Below are 22,051 nucleotides of genomic sequence, written 5' to 3' on the forward strand. Positions count from 1 at the left end.
ATGCTAGCTAGTAGTGCACAGTAGCTTTCTATGGCTTGAGCAGCAATACCTTTTCTCTGAGTTGCTGGAGTGTTGGCTGAGAACCAATTCTAGTGGGACTTGAATTAGTAAGAGGTGGAGCTGGGGACTGATTTGAGTGTGACCGAGTATAGCCCTAATGCTCCACCATAGTGTCCTGATGAACCACAAGCTCTGTGAAGGAGGACGTCTTTGTTGGGACTGAATGTCAGGTAACCGTGTGCTGTGTGTGTACTGCATGCTCAACGCCTCCACATTGTTTTATTTCTTATTTTGTTTACATCCTTGTTGTCCTTTTTGTTCCTTATGTTTTATGTCGTTGCTAATAACAACCAAACTAAATGTTAGTTCCGGCTCCATGGCTGCCGCCTCCTCGGGGGCGGAAAAGAGAGTTCCAGAGCCCTCGCCGCTCTCTCGCAGGAAGACCTATGACAGGGCACAAGCAGCGGCTAAGGTCAAGGAGATCAAACAGTAAGAGACTAGCGCCGCTCTGGTGGCCGGAGGCCAAAAGCACATGTTTTCCCAACAGACCATGATATCCACCTTTCCCTTTTCTTAATTTCCTATCTCAGGGAGCATGTGGTATCTTAATCAACAAGTATCTGCCTGGTGTGATTATAAACTTACCCTGCCAAGTTCTGCACTGAATGTCAAGTAATGAGCTTACTCTTGGGAAATATAGCTAAATACGTTCCTATATCCCTCTTGAATGAGATGAAATGATTAACTTCTGTTTCTCAAAGTGATTCTTTAGTATTCCATTTTAATTCAGTGTTCAACTTGGCCCTCTCAACCTCTTCAAACCCTCTAATGCAAATATGGCAAATACGATATATAAATCCTATATATTGTCATTACAGCGCTAACCAGCTGTTCCTCTCAAACGCTTTGAAGTGGATGTAATCTAAAAAGCTAAAGGTTGTGGTGAGGGGAACCATGCTGAAAGCTGTTTCCATTTTGATTCAAACCCTGAGGGAACAAACGGTCTTTCCCGATCAGTTCTCAGGACCCCAGGTGATGAGCGTGCACAACTCAATGTTTTCACCCAAACATGAAAAGACTTGTGCTGAGTCTCAGAAATGAGCGCAGAGCCTCCTGTGTTTTAAAAGCGTTCTAAAAGGAAGTGAAGAAGGGGATAGTTTCCAACAATGAAAGATGTTTATGTATTTTAGCCTGTACTATCTGAGGTTGGTCTAAAACTGGTCCAAAGTTTTAGAACACCTACTTATTCAAGGGTTTTTCTTTATTTTTTACACATTGTAGAATAATACTGAAGACATCGAAACTATGAAATAACACACATGAAATCATGTAATAACCAAAAAAGTGATATGCTATATTATATATATATATATATATATATTTTTTTTTTTTGTTGAGATTCTTCAAATAGCCACCCTTTGCCTTGATGACAGCGTTACACACTCTTGGCATTCTCTCAACCAGCTTCACCTTTTCCAACAGTTGTGAAGGAGTTCCCACTAATGCTTGTTGGCTGCTTTTCCTTAAGTCTGTGGGCCGACTCACCCCAAACAATCTCAATTTGGTTGAGTTCGGGGGATTGTGGAGGCCAGGTCATCTGATGCAGCACTCCATCACTCTCCTTATTGGTAAAATACCCATTACACAGCCTGGAGGTGTGTTGGGTCATTGTCCTGTTGAAAAAAAAATGATATTCCCACTAAGCACAAACCAGATGGTATGGTGTACCACTGCAGAATTCTGTGGTAGCCATGCTAGTTAAGTGTGCCTTGAATTCTAAATAAATCACAGACCGTGTCACCAGCAAAGCACCCCCACACCATAACACCTCCTCCTCCATGCTTCACGGTGGGAACCACACATGCAGAGATCATCTGTTCACCCACACCATGTCTCACAAAGACACAGCAGCTGGAGCCAAAAATCTCAAATTTAGTCTCCAAATTTCCACCGGTCTAATGTCCATTGCTCGTGTTTCTTGGCCCAAGCAAGTCTCTTCTTCTTATTGGTGTCCTTTAGTAGTGGTTTCTTTGCAGCAAATCGACCACGAAGGCCTGATTTACACAGTCTTCTCTGAACAGTCAATATTGAGATGTGTCTGTTACTGTGAAGCATTTATTTGGGCTGCAATTTCTGAGGCTGGTAACTCTAATGAACTTATCTTCTGCATTAGAGGCAACTCTTGAGTTTTCCATTCCTGTGGCGGTCCTCATGAGAGCCAGTTTCATCATAGTGCTTGATGGTTTTTGCAACTGCATTTGAAGAAACTTTCAAAGTTCTTGAAATTTTCCGGATTGACTGACATTCATGTCTTAATAAAGTAATGATGGACTGCCGTTTCTCTTGGCTTATTTGAGCTGTTCTTGCCATAATATGTACTTGGTCTTTTACCAAATAGGGCTATCATCTGTATACCTTGTCACATCACAACTGATTGGCTCAAACACATTAAGAAGGAAAGAATTTCCACAAATGACCTTTTCAGAAGGCACACCTGTTAATTGAAATGCATTCCTGGTGACTACCTCATGAAGCTGGTTGAGAGAATACCAAGAGTGTGCAAAGCTGTCATCAAGGCAAAGGGTGGCTATTTGAAGAATCTCAAATATAAAATATATTTGTTTTACACTTTTTTGGTTACTACATGATTTCATATGTATTATTTCATAGTTTTGATGTCTTCACTATTATTCTACAATGATGAAAATGGTCATTTAAAAAATGTAAAACTTTGGACCGGTAGTGTATGTGTGTGTGTCCATGAATGTGCATTTCCACTGGGGTGCGTGTGTGTGTGTGTGTGTGTGTGTGTGTGAGAGAGAACTTGTACACTGTACACACTCAGTTCAAAGGCAACTGACTTGTCCTCTGCTTATGCATGTAAACTGAGCCTCAGCCTCCCTGTCCATTGTACCAGCTGTGAGACGAGGAACTCGGACGCCAGCACCCCGTCTCCCCCATCCTCCCCCTCCACCCGTCCTCGTAGCCAAGGCAACGTATTTGTACGTCTGACAGGGTGTCTGGAGAGAGCAGACAGACCACAGGATAAGTAAGAGGAAGACATACAGTGCTGTGATAAAGTATTTGCCCCCTTCCTGATGTCTTGTGTTTTTGCACATTTGTCACACTTAAATGTTTCAGATCATCAAACTAATTTTAATATTACACAAAGATAACCCAAGTAAACACAAAATGCAGTTTAAGTGATAGCCTTTTTCCCTTAATAAATAACATTTTCCGAACCTTCTTGGCCCTGTGTGACAAAGTAATTCCCCTCCCTTGTTAAGTCGTGAATTTACTGTGGTTAATCACATTTTTTGGAAAGTGGAGTTCAATTTCACTAGGCCTGATTACTGCCAGACATGTTGAATCAAGAAATCACTTAAATAGAACCTGTCTGACAAAGTGAAGTAGGCCAAAAGATCTCAAAAAGCAAGAATTCATGCCGAGATCCAGAGAAATTCAGGAACAGATGAGAAACAAAGTAATTGACATCTATCAGTCTGGAAAGGGTTACAAAGCCATTTCTAAAGCTTTGGGACTCCAGCGAACCACGGTGAGAGCCATTATCAACAAATGGAGAAAATTTGGAACGGTGGTGAACCTTCCCAGGAGTGGCCGGCCTACCAAAATTACCCCAAGAGCGCAGTGACGACTAATCCAAGAGGTCACAAAGGGACCCACAACAACATCTAAAGAACTGCAGGCCTCACTTGCCTCAGTTAAGGTCAGTGTTCATGACTCAACCATAAGACAGAGACTGGGCAAAAATGGCATCCATGGCAGAGTTCCAAGGTGAAAACCACTGCTGACCAAAAAGAACATAAAGGCTCATCTCACTTCTGGCAAAAAAACCATCTTGATGATCCCCAAGACTTTTGGGGAAATATTCTGTGGACTGACGAGACAAAAGTTGAACTTTTTGGAAGGTGTGCGTCCCGTTACATCTGGCGTAAAAGTAACACAGCATTTCAGAATAAGAACATCATACCAACAGTCAGATATGGTGGTGGTGGTGTGATGGTCTGGGGCTGCTTTGCTGCTTCAGGACTTGGATGACTTGCTGTGATTGATGGAACGATGAATTCTGCTCTTTACCAAAAAATCCTGAAGGAGAATGTCCGGCCATCAGTTCGTGACCTCAAGCTGAAGCGCACTTGGGTTCTGCAGCAGGACAATGACCCAAAACACACCAGCAAGTCCACCTCTGAATGGCATAAAAAAAAGGTTTTGGAGTGGCCTAGTCAAAGTCCGGACTTGAATCCGATTGAGATGCTGTGGCGTGACCTTAAAAAGGCGGTTCACGCTCAAACCTTCGAATGTGGCTGAATTAAAACTATTCTGCAAAGACGAGTGCCAAAATTCCTCCACAGCGATGTGAAAGACTCATTGCCAGTTATCACAAACACTTGATTGCAGTTGTTGCTGCTGAGGGTGGCACAACCAGTTATTAGGTTTAGGGGACAATTACTTTTTCACATAGGGCCAGGAAGGTTTGGGTAGTTTTTTCCCCTTAATAAATAAAATCATCACTTAAAAACTGCATTTTGTGTTGTATTAAAATGTGTTTGATCTGTGACAAATGTGCAAAACAATAAGAAATCAGGACGGGGTCAAATACTTTTCACAGCACTGTAAGTTATAAGTAAGAAGTATACATTTATAGTTAAGTTATACGCATTGAATAAGTAATGACCATTACTTTTAGTTCAAAACGTAATAGTCTATACAACAAATGTTATGAGCAAGAAGGAGGCCTTGGCAGTCAAGTGACCAATCACATCTATTGTTTACAGGTATGCTGCATACATTAGGTAGGCTATGATATTGGGATTGGTGAGCTCTCTCTCAACTGCACATTAGGAGCTACATCTAAACCACTCATGATACTTTGTCACCTCTCCTCTAGCAAGATTTAGATTTTAGAAAACTTTATTGTCCACAGAATTCCCCTGTCCTGTTCTAAATCACCTTCCATTTCCCACACCCACAAGAGATTATTGAAAATGTCAATCAAATCAAAGTTTATTAGTCGCATACACAGATTAGCAGATGTTAAAGCAGGTGCAACAAAATGCTATGTGGTGTGTGTGTGTGTGTGTGTGTGTGTGTGTGTGTATGGACAATGTATAAGTAGGAAAAATACTGTATGTACAGCAGTAGTTATATAGGATGAGCTATGTCCAGAATACAGTATGTACATGTAAAGGGAGTAATCGATTAGCTTAATTTCTCAGAGATCAAATTACATTTCAACAAAATGATGTTGCAGGATGTGGATAGAGGTGTGCTCACTCTGCTGTCTCCTGTAGTCCAAGATCAACTCCTTCGTTTTGTTGACGTTGAGGGAGAGGTTATTTTCCTGGCACCACTCAGCCAGGACTCTCGACTCCTCCCTGTAGGCTGTGTCGTCATCAGGCCTACCGCTGGTGTCATCAACAAACTTGATGATTGAGGTGGATGAACAGGGTGTACAGGAGGGGGCTGAGCACGCACCCCTGTGGGGTCCTCGTGTTGAGGATCAGCGTGGCTGAGGTGTTGTTGCCTACCTTCACCACCTGGGGTCGCCTCGTCAGGAAGTCCAGGGCCCAGTTGCGCAGAGAGGGGTTCAGACGCAGGGCCCTGAACTTAGTGATGATCTTGGAGGGCACTATTGTGTTGAAGGCTGAGCTGTAGCATAGATTCTGATTGGTCAGACCAGCTTTGAACAGTCCTTACCATGGGTGCTTCCTGTTTAAGTTTCTGAGCAGAATGAGCAGAATGTAGGCGTGTTCTGATTTGCCGAACAGAGGAGGTCCTCATGCCGTCCCGGAAGGGAGAGTAACAATGATCAAGTGTCTTCTATCCACGTGTAGCACAGGACATGTGTTGGTAGAATTTCTTAAGCATTTTCCTCCGATTTCCTTTCCAATGACCTATTTTCCTTCTGTTCACATAGCGTGAATGAAGTCTCCACCTATGTCATTTTCTTACACAGTCACACGGTGCGCTTTATCTGGTGTGTCCCTACCTGCACAACGACTTGTTTTTGTTGTCACCCAACAACTTTTATTCAAGAACAAGAATTAAAGTTTCCAGTTAAAGTACTGTCACTAGTAGAAGGATTGTGTTTATATGAAGAACAAAATGTTACTTTCAGCTCTATTGAAAATCTCTGCCAGTTACGCCACCAACATCTACTTGTCTGCCCCGTGTCTTAGGCAGTGTGATGTCCTTTGTATGGTTCCGATCAGCTCTTGTTAGCCAGACCATTCTTGTCACTTTGGGAACTTCGTTTTTTACTTTCATTTGCAGCATGCTGCTAACTGGCATGTAAATGTGTGCCTGCAGTGGTAGGCGGAAACCGGTTACCATTTTCTCTGACCCTGCTATTGACATCTCTCTGTGTGTCGTGTGTGTGTGTGTGTGTGTGTGTGTGTGTGTGTGGTTTCTTCCTCTCTAGAGGGGTAATCAACCCAGTGCCCTCTTCAAAGGGCAGTCGGTCAGCAACACTACAGTGTGTCCACGTGGCTGAGGGTCACACTAAAGCGGTGTTGTGTGTCGACTCTACTGATGACCTCCTCTTCACCGGCTCCAAAGGTCAGTCTCTGTCCACTTCTCTTCCTCACTCACCTTCATCAGCGGATCACTTTAATTGATCACAGATCAATAATGTCTCATGTCTTGTTGTTGTTATCCTTCCAGACCGTACGTGTAAGGTGTGGAACCTGGTAACGGGTCAGGAGATCATGTCCCTGGCGGGTCACCACAACAATGTGGTGTCAGTCCGCTACAGCTCCAGCCTGGTCTTCACCGTCTCCACCTCCTACATCAAGGTCTGGGACATCCGAGACTCAGCCAAGTGCATCCGCACCCTCACGTGAGTGTCGAGAAACAGTGTCAACACCGTAAAGTCAACGCCATAAGAGGGTCAACACCATAACAATTTTGGGGGGGACAGGCAACACAATATGACATCTGTAGCACCAGTATATGATTAACTTGACTCAATCATAACACCAGTGCAAGTGTTACACCTGTTGTTAATAAAGACAATCTGGGATTAATTACTTGACGATCTACCTGCATCTACCTGGATTTGTAGGTCATTTGTCGGATAGAATTAAGTGTTTAACAGAATCATCATATTCTACAGGTCTTCTGGTCAGGTGACTCCTGGCGATGCCTGTGCGTCCAGCACCAACCGGACTGTCACCATCCCGGCAGGAGAGAACCAGATCAACCAGATTGCCCTCAACCCCAGCGGCTCTGTCCTGTACGCCGCCGCCGGCAACTCTGTCAGAGTCTGGGATGTAGGAAGGTACGCTATGGCACAGCATGGCAGTCATTTTGTCAGAGCCAAGTCCAGAAAAGGGCTCTGTCTTCAGAACAATTCTCTTTCTCACTACTATAATGTAGTAGGACATCTATCTTTGATAGAGGCTTCTGCTTGTAATGAATGTCGATTCCCTTGCTGATCTGTGGTAGAGCTTGTACCTGTTCTCTCAGTGAGTGTTGTCATTCCAAGTTGTCTTTCTTGCAGGAACGCAATGCATCTCAAAAGATTTGCTATCATATTAAATCCCAATATTCTCTCTCTCTCTCTCTTGGTCAGATTTGTATCTACAGGGAAGCTGACTGGTCACCTGGGTCCAGTCATGTGTCTGACTGTGGACCAGAGCGGGAACGGTCAGGATCTGGTCATCAGCGGCTCCAAGGACCATTACATCAAGGTGTGTGAGGCTGGGTTATGGTGTGTGAGGCTGGGTTATGGTGTGTGAGGCTGGGTTACGGTGTGTGTGGGGGTGGGTTCTATATTCATTGTAGAAAAGAAGTTAACACACACAATATCTCTGAATTATTTATTGTGTTGACCTTTCAGTCAGAGACCATTTTCTGCATGTTTCATGTTTGCATATGGATCGTGTTGGATTTTGTATTTATTTTCTATGTAATACAAATTAATCTAGCTGATTCTCTGCTGTGACATGAGTAGTGTTGTTTATGGGATGTTTGACTAGTGCTGTTTATGGGCTGTCTGTTTCAGATGTTTGACGTGGCAGAGGGGGCCCTGGGTGCTATTGGCCCCACACACAACTTTGAGCCTCCCCACTACGATGGTATCGAGTCCCTGGTGGTGCAGGGGGACGTCCTCTTCAGTGGCTCCAGGGACAACGGCATTAAGAAGTGGGACTTGGCCCGCAAAGACCTACTGCAGGTAAGAGATACAGATTGATGTTTATTGGCATGAATCTTGCCATGGAGCCAGAACTGAGAGATTTCTTCTAGATGGGCCAGCTGCAAAGTCAGAATTGGCTATTTGTACAAATGTATGCAAACTAAAATGAGTTTTCTTCATTTAGGGTTGGGTTTAAAATGAGAGATTATGACTTTTCCAGTCAGTGACTTCCAGGGGAAGATTCATGACAATAAATGCTAATCTGTGTAACAGAGGGAGAAGTGTCACTGACTATTTTGGTGAATCATGCTTTTGTGGAGGTGGTGCTTGAAGTGAGGAGCAGGTATTTTAAATGGAAAGTTATTTGATAAACACTGCTACCTGAAAACTAGTTGAATGGGAAACGGAGTCTGTATGTACTAAGTTGTCTGTATGTCTAACAGCTAGTGCCCAATGCCCACCGTGACTGGGTGTGTGCCCTGGGTGTGGTGCCTGGCTCTCCGGCCCTGCTGAGCGGCTGTAGAGGAGGGGTGCTCAAGCTTTGGCACACAGACACACTGGGGGCCCTGGGGGAACTCAAGGGCCACGAGAGCCCCATCAACGGCATCTCCACCAACAGCAGCCACCTCTTCACAGCATCTGAGTGAGTCACAGAACCACAAACACACACGCACACACACACACAAGGGCCTGGATGCAGCCATTGCAGTGACACTGTTTTTCTGCTCTGTAATTTGATAGTGATCGAACAGTGAAGATCTGGCGTGCCCGAGGCGGACTCGACAGCACCTTGGAGACGACGGCGGACACCACTGACGAGGTGGCCAATAACTGAACATGGCTGTGACCTCCCGTTGTGACCCTTAACCTTGGACGCTGCTGACTAGCACTTTTACCTCTGACCTTTCACCTTGGAAACCCCCCCCCCCCAGCCCCCACATATTGTAACCATGAAAACTGTGCAAGCTCGCAGGAATGGAATCTTATCTCAGCAAAAGTAGCTGTAGTCTTTCTCCAGAGTGAGAGAGATGTATCCTTAGGGAAATGTATCTAGTCTAACCTGCCTGGCAGTTGCACTGACTTGTGCAGAATAAATTCTCTGTTTGCTTGGTAGACATCTTTCCCTCTCAGCTCATATTAAGTATATAGTAAGCCTACAAGGGTCATATTTAGACACACACGCATACACACATACATACATACATACATACATACATATAGAGGCAGATTTGTAGGGTCTTTCTGGGCTGGGGGAGTTAATGAAGGCGAGTGGTGCGGAGAGGAGGAAAAGAGGATGGGTGGGCCACTGGGCTCTGTAGCTGGCCACTGGGCTCTGTAGCTGGCCTACAAGACCTGGACCAGGTTCTCCAGTGGCACAGCAAAGGAACAGAAGCACTGTAAGCAGAACCACTGTCCCTCCTTATCTGATATCAATGTGGCTTTATGTCAACTGACAAATCACCGCACCCCCTTAAATCACCGCTTGGTTTAAATGTTATTTTGCTTCGAATTCAACTCCCACTTATTGTAGCTGACCAAATTGTGAAACTTGTCTTGCACTTGTCAACCTGTCAACTGGATACACTAACTAACAATACTCTTGTAACCACTTGGAAAACGCCTTCAGTCAGTCACCTTCTGTCTGCTATCTTCGTCTTTACACGTAATCCTTACTGACTCTATGTGCAAATACAATGTCTCTTTGAGGATACACCGACTGTCTTCACTCACTCGTCCACTGCTCATAATTTATATCTATGTAGTAATGTACGATTCTCCTCTTAATGCTGTTACCACACCCTCCCTCTAAAAGTTGTGAACTAACCTAACGCCTGTGCTGCTAAGTTGTTTGCTCACCTTTGACCCATAGAGGTCTTCTGTTCTGGACCCCAGGTGAGGTCCACATGGTAACCGTAGTTACGTACTGTATATAATAATGTAAAGTGTGAGGAGGAGAGGAGCCGTTTACCTGTGCCTGTACTGTAAGCCTCCTATCCTGGTCCTGGAAGTCCCCTGTGTGTGGTGGTTGTATCCTGTGTGCCAGTTTTACTGCACATTACAACTGCCATATCTGTGATTGCTGTGAGCCAGGGCTGGGGTCAATACCATTTCAATTCCAGTCAATTCAGAAAGTAACACAAATTAGAGATGGAATTTTTGTGTACTTCCTACATTTACTAGATTTGAAATGGAATTGACCCCAACTATGGTGTAAGCTGAACTAACTGTCAAATAATGAATTGTATCTGCTGTCTGCTGGGACTATTGAATGTTAAAGGACAAGTAGCAGCAGCCAGCAACACATGATCTATATGTTAACAGTATTGTATGATGAAATCAACTGAAGGTTAGCATTGTTGATCACCAAAACTCGCTCCACAAGGGAAACTGAGGACCATAGTTCGGAGACGGTGTTCTAACAGCACTCTTAATGCTTTTGAACAGAGCCTCTCTCCCTGACCCTGTGTCAGCCTGTTATGTTTCCTGGTCTGAGTCTGAAATTGCACCCTATTGCCTATATAGTGCACTACTTTTGTACATAGCACTATGGACCCTGGTCAAAAGCTAGTGCATTCTATAGGGAATAGGGTGCAATTTCAGATGCAGCCCTGATTCTCTTGTTCTGTTAAACTGTATGTATTAAAACCAATCCTGGGTTCCCCTCTGGGGTTTAACTGTAGATGGCCCTCCCCAAAATGTCTGACTCTGTACTGTAGCAGTTCTGATGTCAGATGCCTGGTGAAATAAATGTCATCCTTCAAAAACCACCCTGTGTGTGGACATCTTGGTCTGTTTATTTTGAGGGAGGGTGAGGAGTGAGGGGAGAGCACTGATGAAGAAGTGCACTACAGGGATTGGAGCTATAGTACTCACTGATCTACAAACCTGATTTGATAAGTGAAAGTAAGGTTTTCACCTCATTGCATTCACCTACGTTAAAAAGCTATGCTTACTGGAAGGGAGCAGGGTTTCAAAATAGCATTTTATTTTCAAAATACTAACTAGATGTATCCTCTAGATGGCAGTAGTGTAACTTGTAATTAATCAACAAGCAAGGCACAGAATGGCTAGCTGTACATTGTAATGACCTCATTGCTTACAATACAATGTTGGAACACAAACATCCAAGTGAAAACTGTTATTTACTTGTAACTCGTCCGGAAAACCAGAACCAAATCTCAGACTATTTTCAAAATGACTATGGTCATAAAATAATCTGTACTGAACTAGATCAAGGATTGCTGCACGTAAGGGCTAGTTTCTCAGAGACAGATAAGGCTAGTCCTGAACTCAATGAAAAAACGGCCCTAAATGTTTAAGGCATGTTTAACTGATTGTATTTGTGATGATATGACATTCAATGTCAGGGTGTAGGTGAATATTTTAGAACTACAGAGTAAAGCAAAGGTCTCTGAATTGCCAGTTCCGTGTCTCAGTTTGTAGTATGCCCTTTGCAATAGAAATTGTACCGTAAATGATTTAACAGCTGTGATTTTGCTCATGATTTTATCGCAGAGAATATTGTTTGATTTTCAGAATAGAACACATTGGTAGCCTACGTGTGTGTTGACAATTGAATTTCTGGTAAAACAAAAATAAGTTAATAAATTAGTTATAGACTTAGAAATTAATACATGTTATAACCAATAGTTACTAGACAAAGTGTATAATGTTTTCAATTGAATGATCTGTATAGTGACTACTTTTTTTGTTGAAACGATAGCTTTCTTACCCTACAGTATTTACAGAGCATGTTGACTTAAGTGCATAATGCCCTTCAGAACCATGGGCAGAGGCGATAGGGGAGTTCCCAAATTCAGCACCGCAGAACATCGGATAGCGACTAGCTGCAGCCCCATCCCTTGTTTCGGGAATGACCTTGGCCCAAAACACAAACTCCAGATTATGGCTTTAAAGTAATACACCCATTGAACGTGTTTTAATGTAAATGGCAGATTGGATCAAGCAATTCTGTCTCAGGATATAAAAGATCAAGACCCTGGGCTTCAGCAACTGCGCCTGAAGATAAGACGTTTTGGCAATTAATCAGCAATTGGGCACACTGATTAAAACGCTAATTTAAGACTAAACTATAATCTAATTTGACGCAGGTGTTCCTATTTCAGCTCACTGGGCTGCTGCGTCTGGTTGAGAAATCCGTCACTTGTTAATTGAGCGATTTGCTCAGGTGGTCTCTTCTCACCTGGCTTTGGTGCGCCTGTCTTCCTCACTTTCATCGCTGTCAAAACCCAAGCAAGCGGATAACTGTGTGTGCTGGCGTGCAATATGATTTAACAAACCTGCTATACTATTTTGAGATGAAACCAGGTGGACACTCAATGTCTTGACAGCAAATTGTTTTATTTGGAAAGGTCCAGAGAGTGGCAATGAAAACCAGGTGGCCCATGATGCCCTTGTAGTGTCAAAGAAATGTGTTCCTCGAGGATTTCTTTCTTTGTAATGTATTATCATTCAGTAGATACTTTCAAAGCATTATCAGGCTACAAATCCTTATGTTAATTTATGCAATAAAGCATTTGCAATGGCTGCCTAAAAACATTAGCACAGTAGCCTTTAGGCCTCCTATAATGTGTTATCTTTTTTATTTTTCAAATGTTATTTCTGCTCTGTGTTTAGGCTGACCTTGTGAGCTTCCCACCCTCCGCACTATCACCCATATAATAGGCTAGTACCTCGTTCTCAGCTCTGCATCCTAGAATGAGATGAATCTTTCAACAGTCACACATGACGCTGGGCTGTTGTGGGCAACACTCCTCTCGCTTCCTCATGCAACCGCGACCCTAAGCAGCGCACCGTTTTAACGGTTGCTTCCTTCTTTTATACGACCGAAAAAGGACTGTTTAACGGGAGATTTCGACGATGAGTAGCTTTATGAATATGGCGTGTATTGGAGACTTTGACCCGTTCACCGCTGCCATTCCCGCCACCAAAGTTGAGCTCACTGTGTCGTGTCGGTAAGTAGGCTAGATGGGCTCTTTCAGCATTCCTTCACATTGCTATTAAGTGGAATCGGAATGCTTGCAGTTTAAGACTATGGAGAACGGTGCTTATGATGATTGGCGTACTGCAAAATATAAATAGTTTAGTGCCTGAAATTAGTCAAGTTTTCAATACATTTCCATCAAGCATTCTAGCACTAATAATTCATTTTATTGTATGTGGCCAGAAAACAAACGTCTGTTAATCATTAACCAAATGATAAACATTTCAATATATCTGTCAGTTTGACCATTATCATTATTGCTTTATAGGTTTATCAATCAAGGTAACATTTGAGGAATGTTTAAATCAAGTTTATGACCGTAGAACAAAGTGGTTTTTAGTGTTTCCTATCGTGAAAGCTCTCGGGCTTCCCTTTGGGCTCCAATTAACTAAACAAACCGCCGTCCAGAAAATGGATGATGCAACTGAGATAATTTATGGATGCTTTAACTGCATCTCCCCGGAGAGATGTGACTTCCAGTCAGATACAAGTACAACTGGAGCCGCATCTGGCTGGCTCGGGCTCCGTGTTGCGTAAGAGCCACGCGCCTCCTTCAGCCCGGGGTCCTCGCGGAGTTCCTTCTACCAGAATGAGGTGATGCTTCCGCGGCTGGTTGGTCACACGGTCAGTCACAAGACTCACTGTGGACATCATTTAACATACACACACACCTGGAATTCTCTGAGTGCGAGTGGCTGCACGGTGCACATGAGACGGTCTCTGTCCACTCATGTGGTGTTGAACTTCCGAATTCGGATTCACATTCTATCGCTTTCCGCTTCAATGGTACTGAATAGCAGATCGCCATTACAGCTTGTTTCTTTAAGCCAAACTGACCTTTTATTCTGCCTATGTTTATTCTTGTGGCGGTGTATAGAATGGATAAATAGCCTACGTAGTTATGAGGTTGTTTTGGATGTATTTTTAAAGGGAATGCGGTTGCTATGCTCTTTGTGGTGACTTAATTGAGAGGGGTTGTAAATTGTGATACTGTCTATTTTCTATGTATGTTGAAGTGCATACTGTATGACATTGTTTACAGTCACATAAGATGGTTTATAGCTGGGTCTGAATGATGATGATAGTTATTTCAGGACTCCTATGACCACCCCTTAAAGTTTTGACATAGAATGGTAATGGGTTAAGTCCTTCAAGGGGACCTTTCAGTCAATTAACCCAGAATCATCAGCATGCCATGCAGTGTAGTAAAGCAGAACAGAGAATGGATACATTGATTAGTTCAGACGCAATTACTGTAGATGCGCACACACACACACACATGCACACTACATGTTAATGTTTTTAAATGTATGTAAATTGTAAAGTATGTTGTCTGTAATGCCTTTTTCGTTATGTGTAGGACTCCAGTAATAATAGCAGACGCCATTGGGGATCCTAATCCAATAAAAATCTGAAACATATCTCCAATCTGCTGCCACAGCAGCCAACCCTGGCAGTGACAATCATGATTTTGGCTGCATTCCACACGGCACCCTATTTCCTATGTACCGTTTACCAGGGCTCATAGCGTGCCATTTGGGACACAGACTTATAGTTTATTCATGAGGGACTATCACCCTTGATCACCATCGCCCAGTAATATAGTTTGCGTCGTGTGTCTAGATATGTGCTCAAGAGGCTTGCGGCTTCAGGGCCTTAAGGATCAAAAGAGCTTTGATTCTTTATTATGAAATGTTTCATAAGAAGTGGCACATGCCCCCTCTGATGTATCCACTTGTACACTGAAAATACTAAGATATAGCCTAGTTTCCTTTATGCATAATTCATTCAAATATGTCAGTCAGTGTCCTTTCAAAAAAAAAAAGGAGGTGCATGATGTCTCTGTAAGAGAGATTTCTGTTTTGAAAGTGTCCACTTGAGAAAGTGTGAGCCTAGATTGGGATGCTGTCATCTGGATGGTCTGAGCTGCAGGAGGGAGACAGTCTTATTATGGGAGACCTTTGGGCAGACAAGAAGCAGAAAGGGTATGAAAGGGTATCTATTGAAGAATTGACATGTTGTGATGTGGCTGTATTGAGCAGGGATCCCAACCTTCAGGGACTTTAGATCCTCGTGGAGCTGCTGGGTCAATATGTCACCATAGGTAGGAATGAATGAATGGAGACACTTCCTGTCTCCTAATCTATGCGTACTGTGAATTTCTCTCTGTACAGAATACACCTACAATTTAGAAGCAGCACTATTCTACAGTGCTCATTTTGATAGTTGGTGAAGATTTAGAAAGGAGCAGTTTTTCTATGTCTCATCAAATCAGGTTACCTCAGAGTAGGCTCTGACAGCGAGAGTCTTGTGAATAGGCCCACTAAAGGTTTAACTGTTCAGTGTGTGGTTTACTCTTTCTTTACATGTGAGCATTATTGGAATCATACATTGACTCTTGGGGGTGAGATATCAATATTGACATCAGTATCTGACAATAGTGGGAGGGCCCACATTGCTATTTCAATTCTTATATACAGGCCTATCAGGAAGCAAGCTAAGACCCAAGTGCTGACTGTGTGAAGTAACAATGTTTATTGTAACAGGGGCAGGCAAATGGCAGGTCAAGGCAGGCAGGGATCGATAATCCAGAGTAGAGGCCAAGGTACAAAACGGCAGGCAGGCTCAGGTCAGGCAGAGGTCGAGGCCAAGGTCAAAAACCAGGAGGCCGAGAAAAAGAGACTGGGGAAAAACAGGAGCAGAGACAAAAAGCTGGTTGACTTGGACAAACAAGACACTGGAGCCAAGAGAATCCCAATACCACGGGAACCTGCAGAGACTTAACCAGCAGGAACTGGATCGTCTCGTTGTGGTTCCCCGACACTCGTAGGTTGACGGGGGTGGTCTGGTGCGTGACCCAGCCAATAGACCGCCCGTCCAGCGCTCTAACTCCCATGGGAATGGAGAGGGGTTGATTACCTCGGACGCCAGTTTAACAGCCATGAGACTCATATCGCCTCCGAGTCGATGAGTACCAGGAGAGACTTGAACTGGTCGCCCCACAGCAGGGTGGCATGGAGTGTACTCACTCCAACAAATGAGATATGTCGTTGCTACCAGAGGGGGGCTGGGAGGTTACCGTAGTGGTCGTGTGCCTAGTAGGCAACCCACGGAATTTCTCACACAATGCATCCAATGCTAGGTCATGATGTTCTGCCACGGCCTGGAACCCTTCCATCAGACCGCGAAGCAACTCCTCAATGATGGCTCCTTGGGAGGAGATGGCGTTGCGGAGGTGGTCCAAGTCTGCTGGGTCAGTCATGGCCAGTTTGTACTATCAGGAATCAAGGTAAGACCCAAGTGTAGACTGTGTGAAGTAACAATGTTTATTGTAACAGGGGCAGGCAAACGACAGGTTAAGGCAGGCAGGGGTCGATAATCCAGAGTAGGGCCAAGGTACAGGACGGCAGACAGGCAGAGGTCGAGGCCAAGGTACAGGACGGCAGACAGGCAGGGGTCGATAATCCAGAGTAGGGCCAAGGTACAGGACGGCAGACAGGCAGGGGTCGATAATCCAGAGTAGGGCCAAGGTACAGGACGGCTGACAGGCAGGGGTCGATAATCCAGAGTAGGGCCAAGGTACAGGACGGCAGACAGGCAGGGGTCGATAATCCAGAGTAGGGCCAAGGTACAGGACGGCAGACAGGCAGAGGTCGAGGCCAAGGTACAGGACGGCAGACAGGCAGGGGTCGATAATCCAGAGTAGGGCCAAGGTACAGGACGGCAGACAGGCAGGGGTCGATAATCCAGAGTAGGGCCAAGGTACAGGACGGCAGACAGGCAGGGGTCGATAATCCAGAGTAGGGCCAAGGTACAGGACGGCAGACAGGCAGGGGTCGATAATCCAGAGTAGGGCCAAGGTACAGGACGGCAGACAGGCAGGGGTCGATAATCCAGAGTAGGGCCAAGGTACAGGACGGCAGACAGGCAGGGGTCGATAATCCAGAGTAGGGCCAAGGTACAGGACGGCAGACAGGCAGGGGTCGATAATCCAGAGTAGGGCCAAGGTACAGGACGGCAGACAGGCAGGGGTCGATAATCCAGAGTAGGGCCAAGGTACAGGACGGCAGACAGGCAGGGGTCGATAATCCAGAGTAGGGCCAAGGTACAGGACGGCAGACAGGCAGGGGTCGATAATCCAGAGTAGGGCCAAGGTACAGGACGGCAGACAGGCAGGGGTCGATAATCCAGAGTAGGGCCAAGGTACAGGACGGCAGACAGGCAGGGGTCGAGGCCAAGGTACAGGACGGCAGACAGGCAGGGGTCGAGGCAAAGGTTAAAAAAAAAAAGAAAAAGAGAAGATTGGGGGAAAACCAGGAGCAGAGACAAAACGCTGGTTGACTTGAACTGGCACAGACAGACAGAAAACACAGGTATAAATACCCAGAGGATAAGTGGGGAAGATGGGCGACACCTGGAGGGGGTGGAGACAAGCACAAGGACAGGTGAAACAGATCAGTGTGTGACAAGGCCCTGATTTGTCATAGATGTGCCCAGGTCCCCTAGTCTTGTTGCAATTTGCCAGTGAGCTAATAGACCTGAGGAAAACATTAACACTGCCGGATGTAATGTAAAGGCCACAAAAGGTTAAATGGTACAAGACCCAGAGCATAGAGGCTCCAGGGGTCTAAATCACACAAGAGCTGGATCATAGAATCTTAATTTTATCACACTGTTGCAGGAGCTGTCCTGCAGTTTTTGGGATCTTGTGTTGTAGATGTGGTAGTTGAGTAGGGGCCTGAGGGCACACAGCTAGTGTGTTGGGAAATCTGTTATGAATGTATTGTAATTGTTTGGGGATGCATAATAAACCCCAGGAAGAGTAGCTGATGCCTTGGCAGGAACTAATGGGGATGCATAATAAACCCCAGGAAGAGTATCTGATGCCTTGGCAGGAACTAATGGGGATGCATAATAAACCCCAGGAAGAGTAGCTGCTGCCTTGGCAGAAACTAATGTAGATCCATAAACCCCAGGAAGAGTAGCTGCTACCTTGGCAGAAACTAATGGAGATCCATAAACCCCAGGAAGAGTAGCTGCTGCCTTGGCAGGAACTAATGGTGATCCATAATAAATACAAATACTCACACCACTCCCAGATAGTCCTAACAAAATTAGCAAAGAAGGCATGGTTTCTTTTTTACCATTTTAATTGAAAACAATCACAGTAAGATACTTAATCGTTACCCAGAAATGATTTGATATTGAGATAATGGCTGCATTGGACCTTCCATTTGTGTTATAGTTCATACAATAGTTCACATTTCTTATTGCTGCAGGATTACTTACTTGTTGTGAGAAAATGATCAAATTAAGATCCCTCATCTGTAGGACAGATGCAGAGAAAGATGACGGTGGTTTCCAGGGTAACAGTGAAGTAGCAGGACTATAAAGTTAGGTGAGTGGCACAGGGCCAGAATCCCTGCCCCAAGGGGGTCACACTTAGTGACTAGGTTAATGAGCTTTTCAAAAGGGCCATTTGGTCTCATTAAGGCCCCACCAGCCTTGTGATTATAACTATTTACTTGAGAGAAAGGACAGCGGGCTGTTTCTGTCTGTCTTCAACTTCCTCCCCAAATTGCATTGTGCAAGTTTCACAAAATAATTTCCAGAAAACTCCTTGAGCAGTGTGCTATTGTCAGCGGTGTATAAGTGAGGACTGAATCAAGCGCAGGAAACAGAACTGAGTAAAAAATAACGTAGTTTACTCCGGGAAAATAAACAGTACAATAAATCCACGTCGGGATAACGAACCCTAAACCGCAAGACTAACACATAACAGGAACAATCAAGCACAACACATACTCGGAACCAGAGGGTTAAATAGGGAAATAATAACTTAATGGGAACCAGGTGTGTACACTCAAGACATAACAAATGGAAACAGAAACATGGATCGGTAGCAGCTAGAAAGCCGGTGACGACGAGCGCCGAACGTGGCCCGAACAAAGAGAGGCACCAACTTCGGTGGAAGTCGTGACAGTGCCGTGAGAAGGTATTCACGTCTGGACTTTGTCCACATTTTGTTGTGTTACAGCCTGAATTTAAAATGTATTAAATTGAGATTGGTGGTCACTGGCCTCCACACAATACCCCATAATGTTTTTCAAAATGTTTACAAATGAATTAAAAATTACAAGCTGAAATATCTTGAGTCAATAAGTAATTAACATAATTTTTGAATGACTAACTCATCGCTGTACCCCACACATACACTTGTCTGTAAGGTCCCTGTCAAGCAATGAATTTCAAACACAGATTCAGCTACAAAGACCAGGGAGATTTTACCCATCTACCAATAGGGGCATCTATTGGTAGAAGGGTAAATATAATAAAGCAGACATTGAATATCCCTTTGAGCATGGTGAAGTTATTAATTACACTTTGGATGGTGTATCAATACACCCAGTCACTACAAAGATACAGGCGTCCTTCCTAACTCAGTTGCCAGAGAAGAAGGAAACCACTCAGGGATTTCACCATGAGGCCAAGGGTGACTTTAAAAAAGTTACGGAGTTTAATGGCTGTGATAGGAGAAAACTGAGGATGGATCAACAACATTGTAGTGACTCCACAATACTTACCTAATTGACAGCGTGAAAAGAATGAAGCCTGTCCAGAATAAAAAATATTACAAAACATCTATCCTGTTTGCAACAAGGCACTAATACCGCAAAACATTTGGTAAAGCAATTCACTTCTTGTTTTGAATACAAAGTGTTATATTTGGAGCAAATCCAATACAACACATTACTGAGTACCACTCTCCACATTTTCAGCCACAGTGGTGGCTGCATTATGTTATGGGTATGCTCTTAATCCTTATTAAGAACTGGGGATTAAGCACAGGCAAAATCCTACAGGAAGACCTTGTTCAGTCTGCTTTCCACCAGATACTGGGAAATAAATGCAATAACCTAAAACACAAGCCCATATCTACACTGGTGTTGCTTACCAAGAAAACAGTGAATGTTCCTGAGTGGCTACAGTTTTGCCTTAAATCTTTACTGATCAAAAATATAAACTCAACATGCAACATGTTGAGTTACAGTTCATATAAGGAAATCAGTATATTGAAATAAATTCATTAGGCCCTAATCTATGTATTTCACATAACTGGGCAGGGGCGCAGCCATGGGTGGGCCTGGGAGGGCATAGGCCCACCCACTGGGAGCCAGGCCCAGCCAATCAGAATGAGTTTTTCCCCACAAAGGGCTTTATTACAGACATACATGCTCCTCAGTTTCATCAGCTGTCTAGGTGGCTGGTCTCAGATGATCCCGCAGATGAAGAAGCCAAAAGTGGAGGTCCTGGGCTGGTGTGGTTACACGTGGCATGTGGTTGTGAGGCCTGTTGGACGTACCATCAAATGCTCTAAAACGACATTGGAGGTGGCTTTTGGTAGAGAAATTAACATTAAATTCTCTGGCAACAGCTTTGGGGGACATTCCTGCAGTCAACATGCCAATTGCATGCTCCCTCAAAACTTGAGACATCTGTGGAATTGTGTTGTCTGACAAAACTGCACAGAGTGGCCTTTTATTAGAGTGGCCTTTTATTGTTCCCAGCAAAAGGTTCACCTGTGTAATGATCATGCTGTTCAAACAGTTTATTGATATGCTACACCTGTCAGGTGGATTATCTTGGCAAAAGAGAAATGCTCACAAACAGGGATGTAAACAAATTTGTGCACATCATTTCAGAGAAATAAGCTTTTTGTGCATATGGAGCATTTCTGGCACCTTTTATTTCAGCACATGGCACTAGTTCTGCTCCTCTAGTTCCTGTGTTCTAGTTCTAGTGTTCTAGTGGTCTAGTTCTAGTGTTCTAGTGCTCTAGTTCTAGTGCTCTAGTTCTTGTGTTACAGTTATAGTTTTCTAGTTATAGTGTTCTAGTGCCCTAGTTCTAGTCTTCTAGTTCTAGTGCTCTAGTTATTGTGTTCTAGTTCTAGTGCTCAAGATCTTGGGTTCAAGTTATAGTGCTCTAGTTCTAGTTCTCTAGTTCTAGTGCGCTAGTTCTTGTGTTCTAGTGTTCTATTTCTAGTGTTCCAGTTCTTGTGTTCTAATGTTCTAGTATTTTACTTCTAGTGTTCTACTTTTTGTTTTCTAGTTCTAGTGTTCTAGTTCTAGTTCTCTAGTTCTCTAGTTCTAGTGTTCTAGTTCTAGTTATCTAGTTCTAATGCTCTAGTTCTAATGTTCTAGTTCTTGTGCTCTCGTTCTAGTGTTTTAGTTATAGTATTCTAGTGTCTTAGTTATAGTGTTGTAGTTCTTGTGAGCTTTTTCTAGCGCTCTAGTTGTAGTGTTCTAGTTGTAGTGCTTTAGTTCTAGTGTTCTAGTTCTAGTGGTCTATTGTTCTATTGTTCTAATTCTTGTGTTCTGGTTCTAGTGTTCTAGTTCTAGTTTTCTAGTTCTAGTGCTCTAGTTCAACTGTTCTAGTTTTCATGCTCTAGTTCTAGTGTTATAGTTCTAGTGCTATCATTCTAGTGTTTTAGTTCTAGTGTTCTAGTTTTAGTGCTCTAGTTCAAGTGTTCTAGTGTTCTAGTTCTAGTGTACTTGTTTTCTAGTTCTAGTGTTCTACTTCTTGTGTTCTGGTTCTAGTGTTCTACTTCTTGTGCTCTAGTTCAAGTGTTCTGGTTTTCGTGCTCTAGTTCTAGTGTTCTAGTTCTAGCGCTATCATTCTAGTGTTTTAGTTCTAGTGTTCTAGTGCTCTAGATCTTTTGTTCTAGTGTTCTAGTTCTAGTGTACTTGTTTTCTAGTTCTAGTGTTCTACTTCTTGTGTTCTGGGTCTAGTGTTCTACTTCTTGTGCTCTAGTTCAAGTGTTCTAGTTTTCGTGCTCTAGTTCTAGTGTTCTAGTTCTAATGCTATCTTTCTAGTGTTTTAGTTCTAGT

At 43.7% G+C, this 22,051-nt stretch overlaps 2 protein-coding genes across 9 annotated transcripts in view; both read left to right on the forward strand.

Moving 5' to 3' along the window:
• Nucleotides 1-10,926, forward strand: part of kif21a (kinesin family member 21A) — a 70,753-nt gene extending 59,827 nt beyond the window's left edge. For 4 of the 8 annotated variants that reach the window (XM_031801083.1, XM_031801085.1, XM_031801084.1 and 1 more), the window contains 8 exons: nucleotides 367-489; nucleotides 6,443-6,579; nucleotides 6,685-6,859; nucleotides 7,136-7,300; nucleotides 7,595-7,712; nucleotides 8,027-8,197; nucleotides 8,602-8,801; nucleotides 8,900-10,926. In XM_031801083.1, coding sequence (XP_031656943.1) covers nucleotides 367-489; nucleotides 6,443-6,579; nucleotides 6,685-6,859; nucleotides 7,136-7,300; nucleotides 7,595-7,712; nucleotides 8,027-8,197; nucleotides 8,602-8,801; nucleotides 8,900-8,993 — 1,183 coding nt within the window. In that variant the 3' untranslated portion in view covers nucleotides 8,994-10,926. The remainder of the gene's footprint in view (nucleotides 1-366; nucleotides 490-6,442; nucleotides 6,580-6,684; nucleotides 6,860-7,135; nucleotides 7,301-7,594; nucleotides 7,713-8,026; nucleotides 8,198-8,601; nucleotides 8,802-8,899) is intronic. The other 4 variants (XM_031801087.1, XM_031801088.1, XM_031801089.1 and 1 more) reach the window with 1 other exon arrangement.
• A 1,985-nt stretch (nucleotides 10,927-12,911) lies between these two features.
• Nucleotides 12,912-22,051, forward strand: part of LOC109867031 (copine-8-like) — a 75,768-nt gene continuing 66,628 nt past the window's right edge. The window contains exon 1 of the mRNA XM_031801092.1: nucleotides 12,912-13,134. Coding sequence (XP_031656952.1) covers nucleotides 13,040-13,134 — 95 coding nt within the window. The 5' untranslated portion in view covers nucleotides 12,912-13,039. The remainder of the gene's footprint in view (nucleotides 13,135-22,051) is intronic.

This window comes from Oncorhynchus kisutch, linkage group LG22 (assembly GCF_002021735.2).
Source record: "Oncorhynchus kisutch isolate 150728-3 linkage group LG22, Okis_V2, whole genome shotgun sequence".
NCBI classification, from domain to species: domain Eukaryota; kingdom Metazoa; phylum Chordata; class Actinopteri; order Salmoniformes; family Salmonidae; genus Oncorhynchus; species Oncorhynchus kisutch.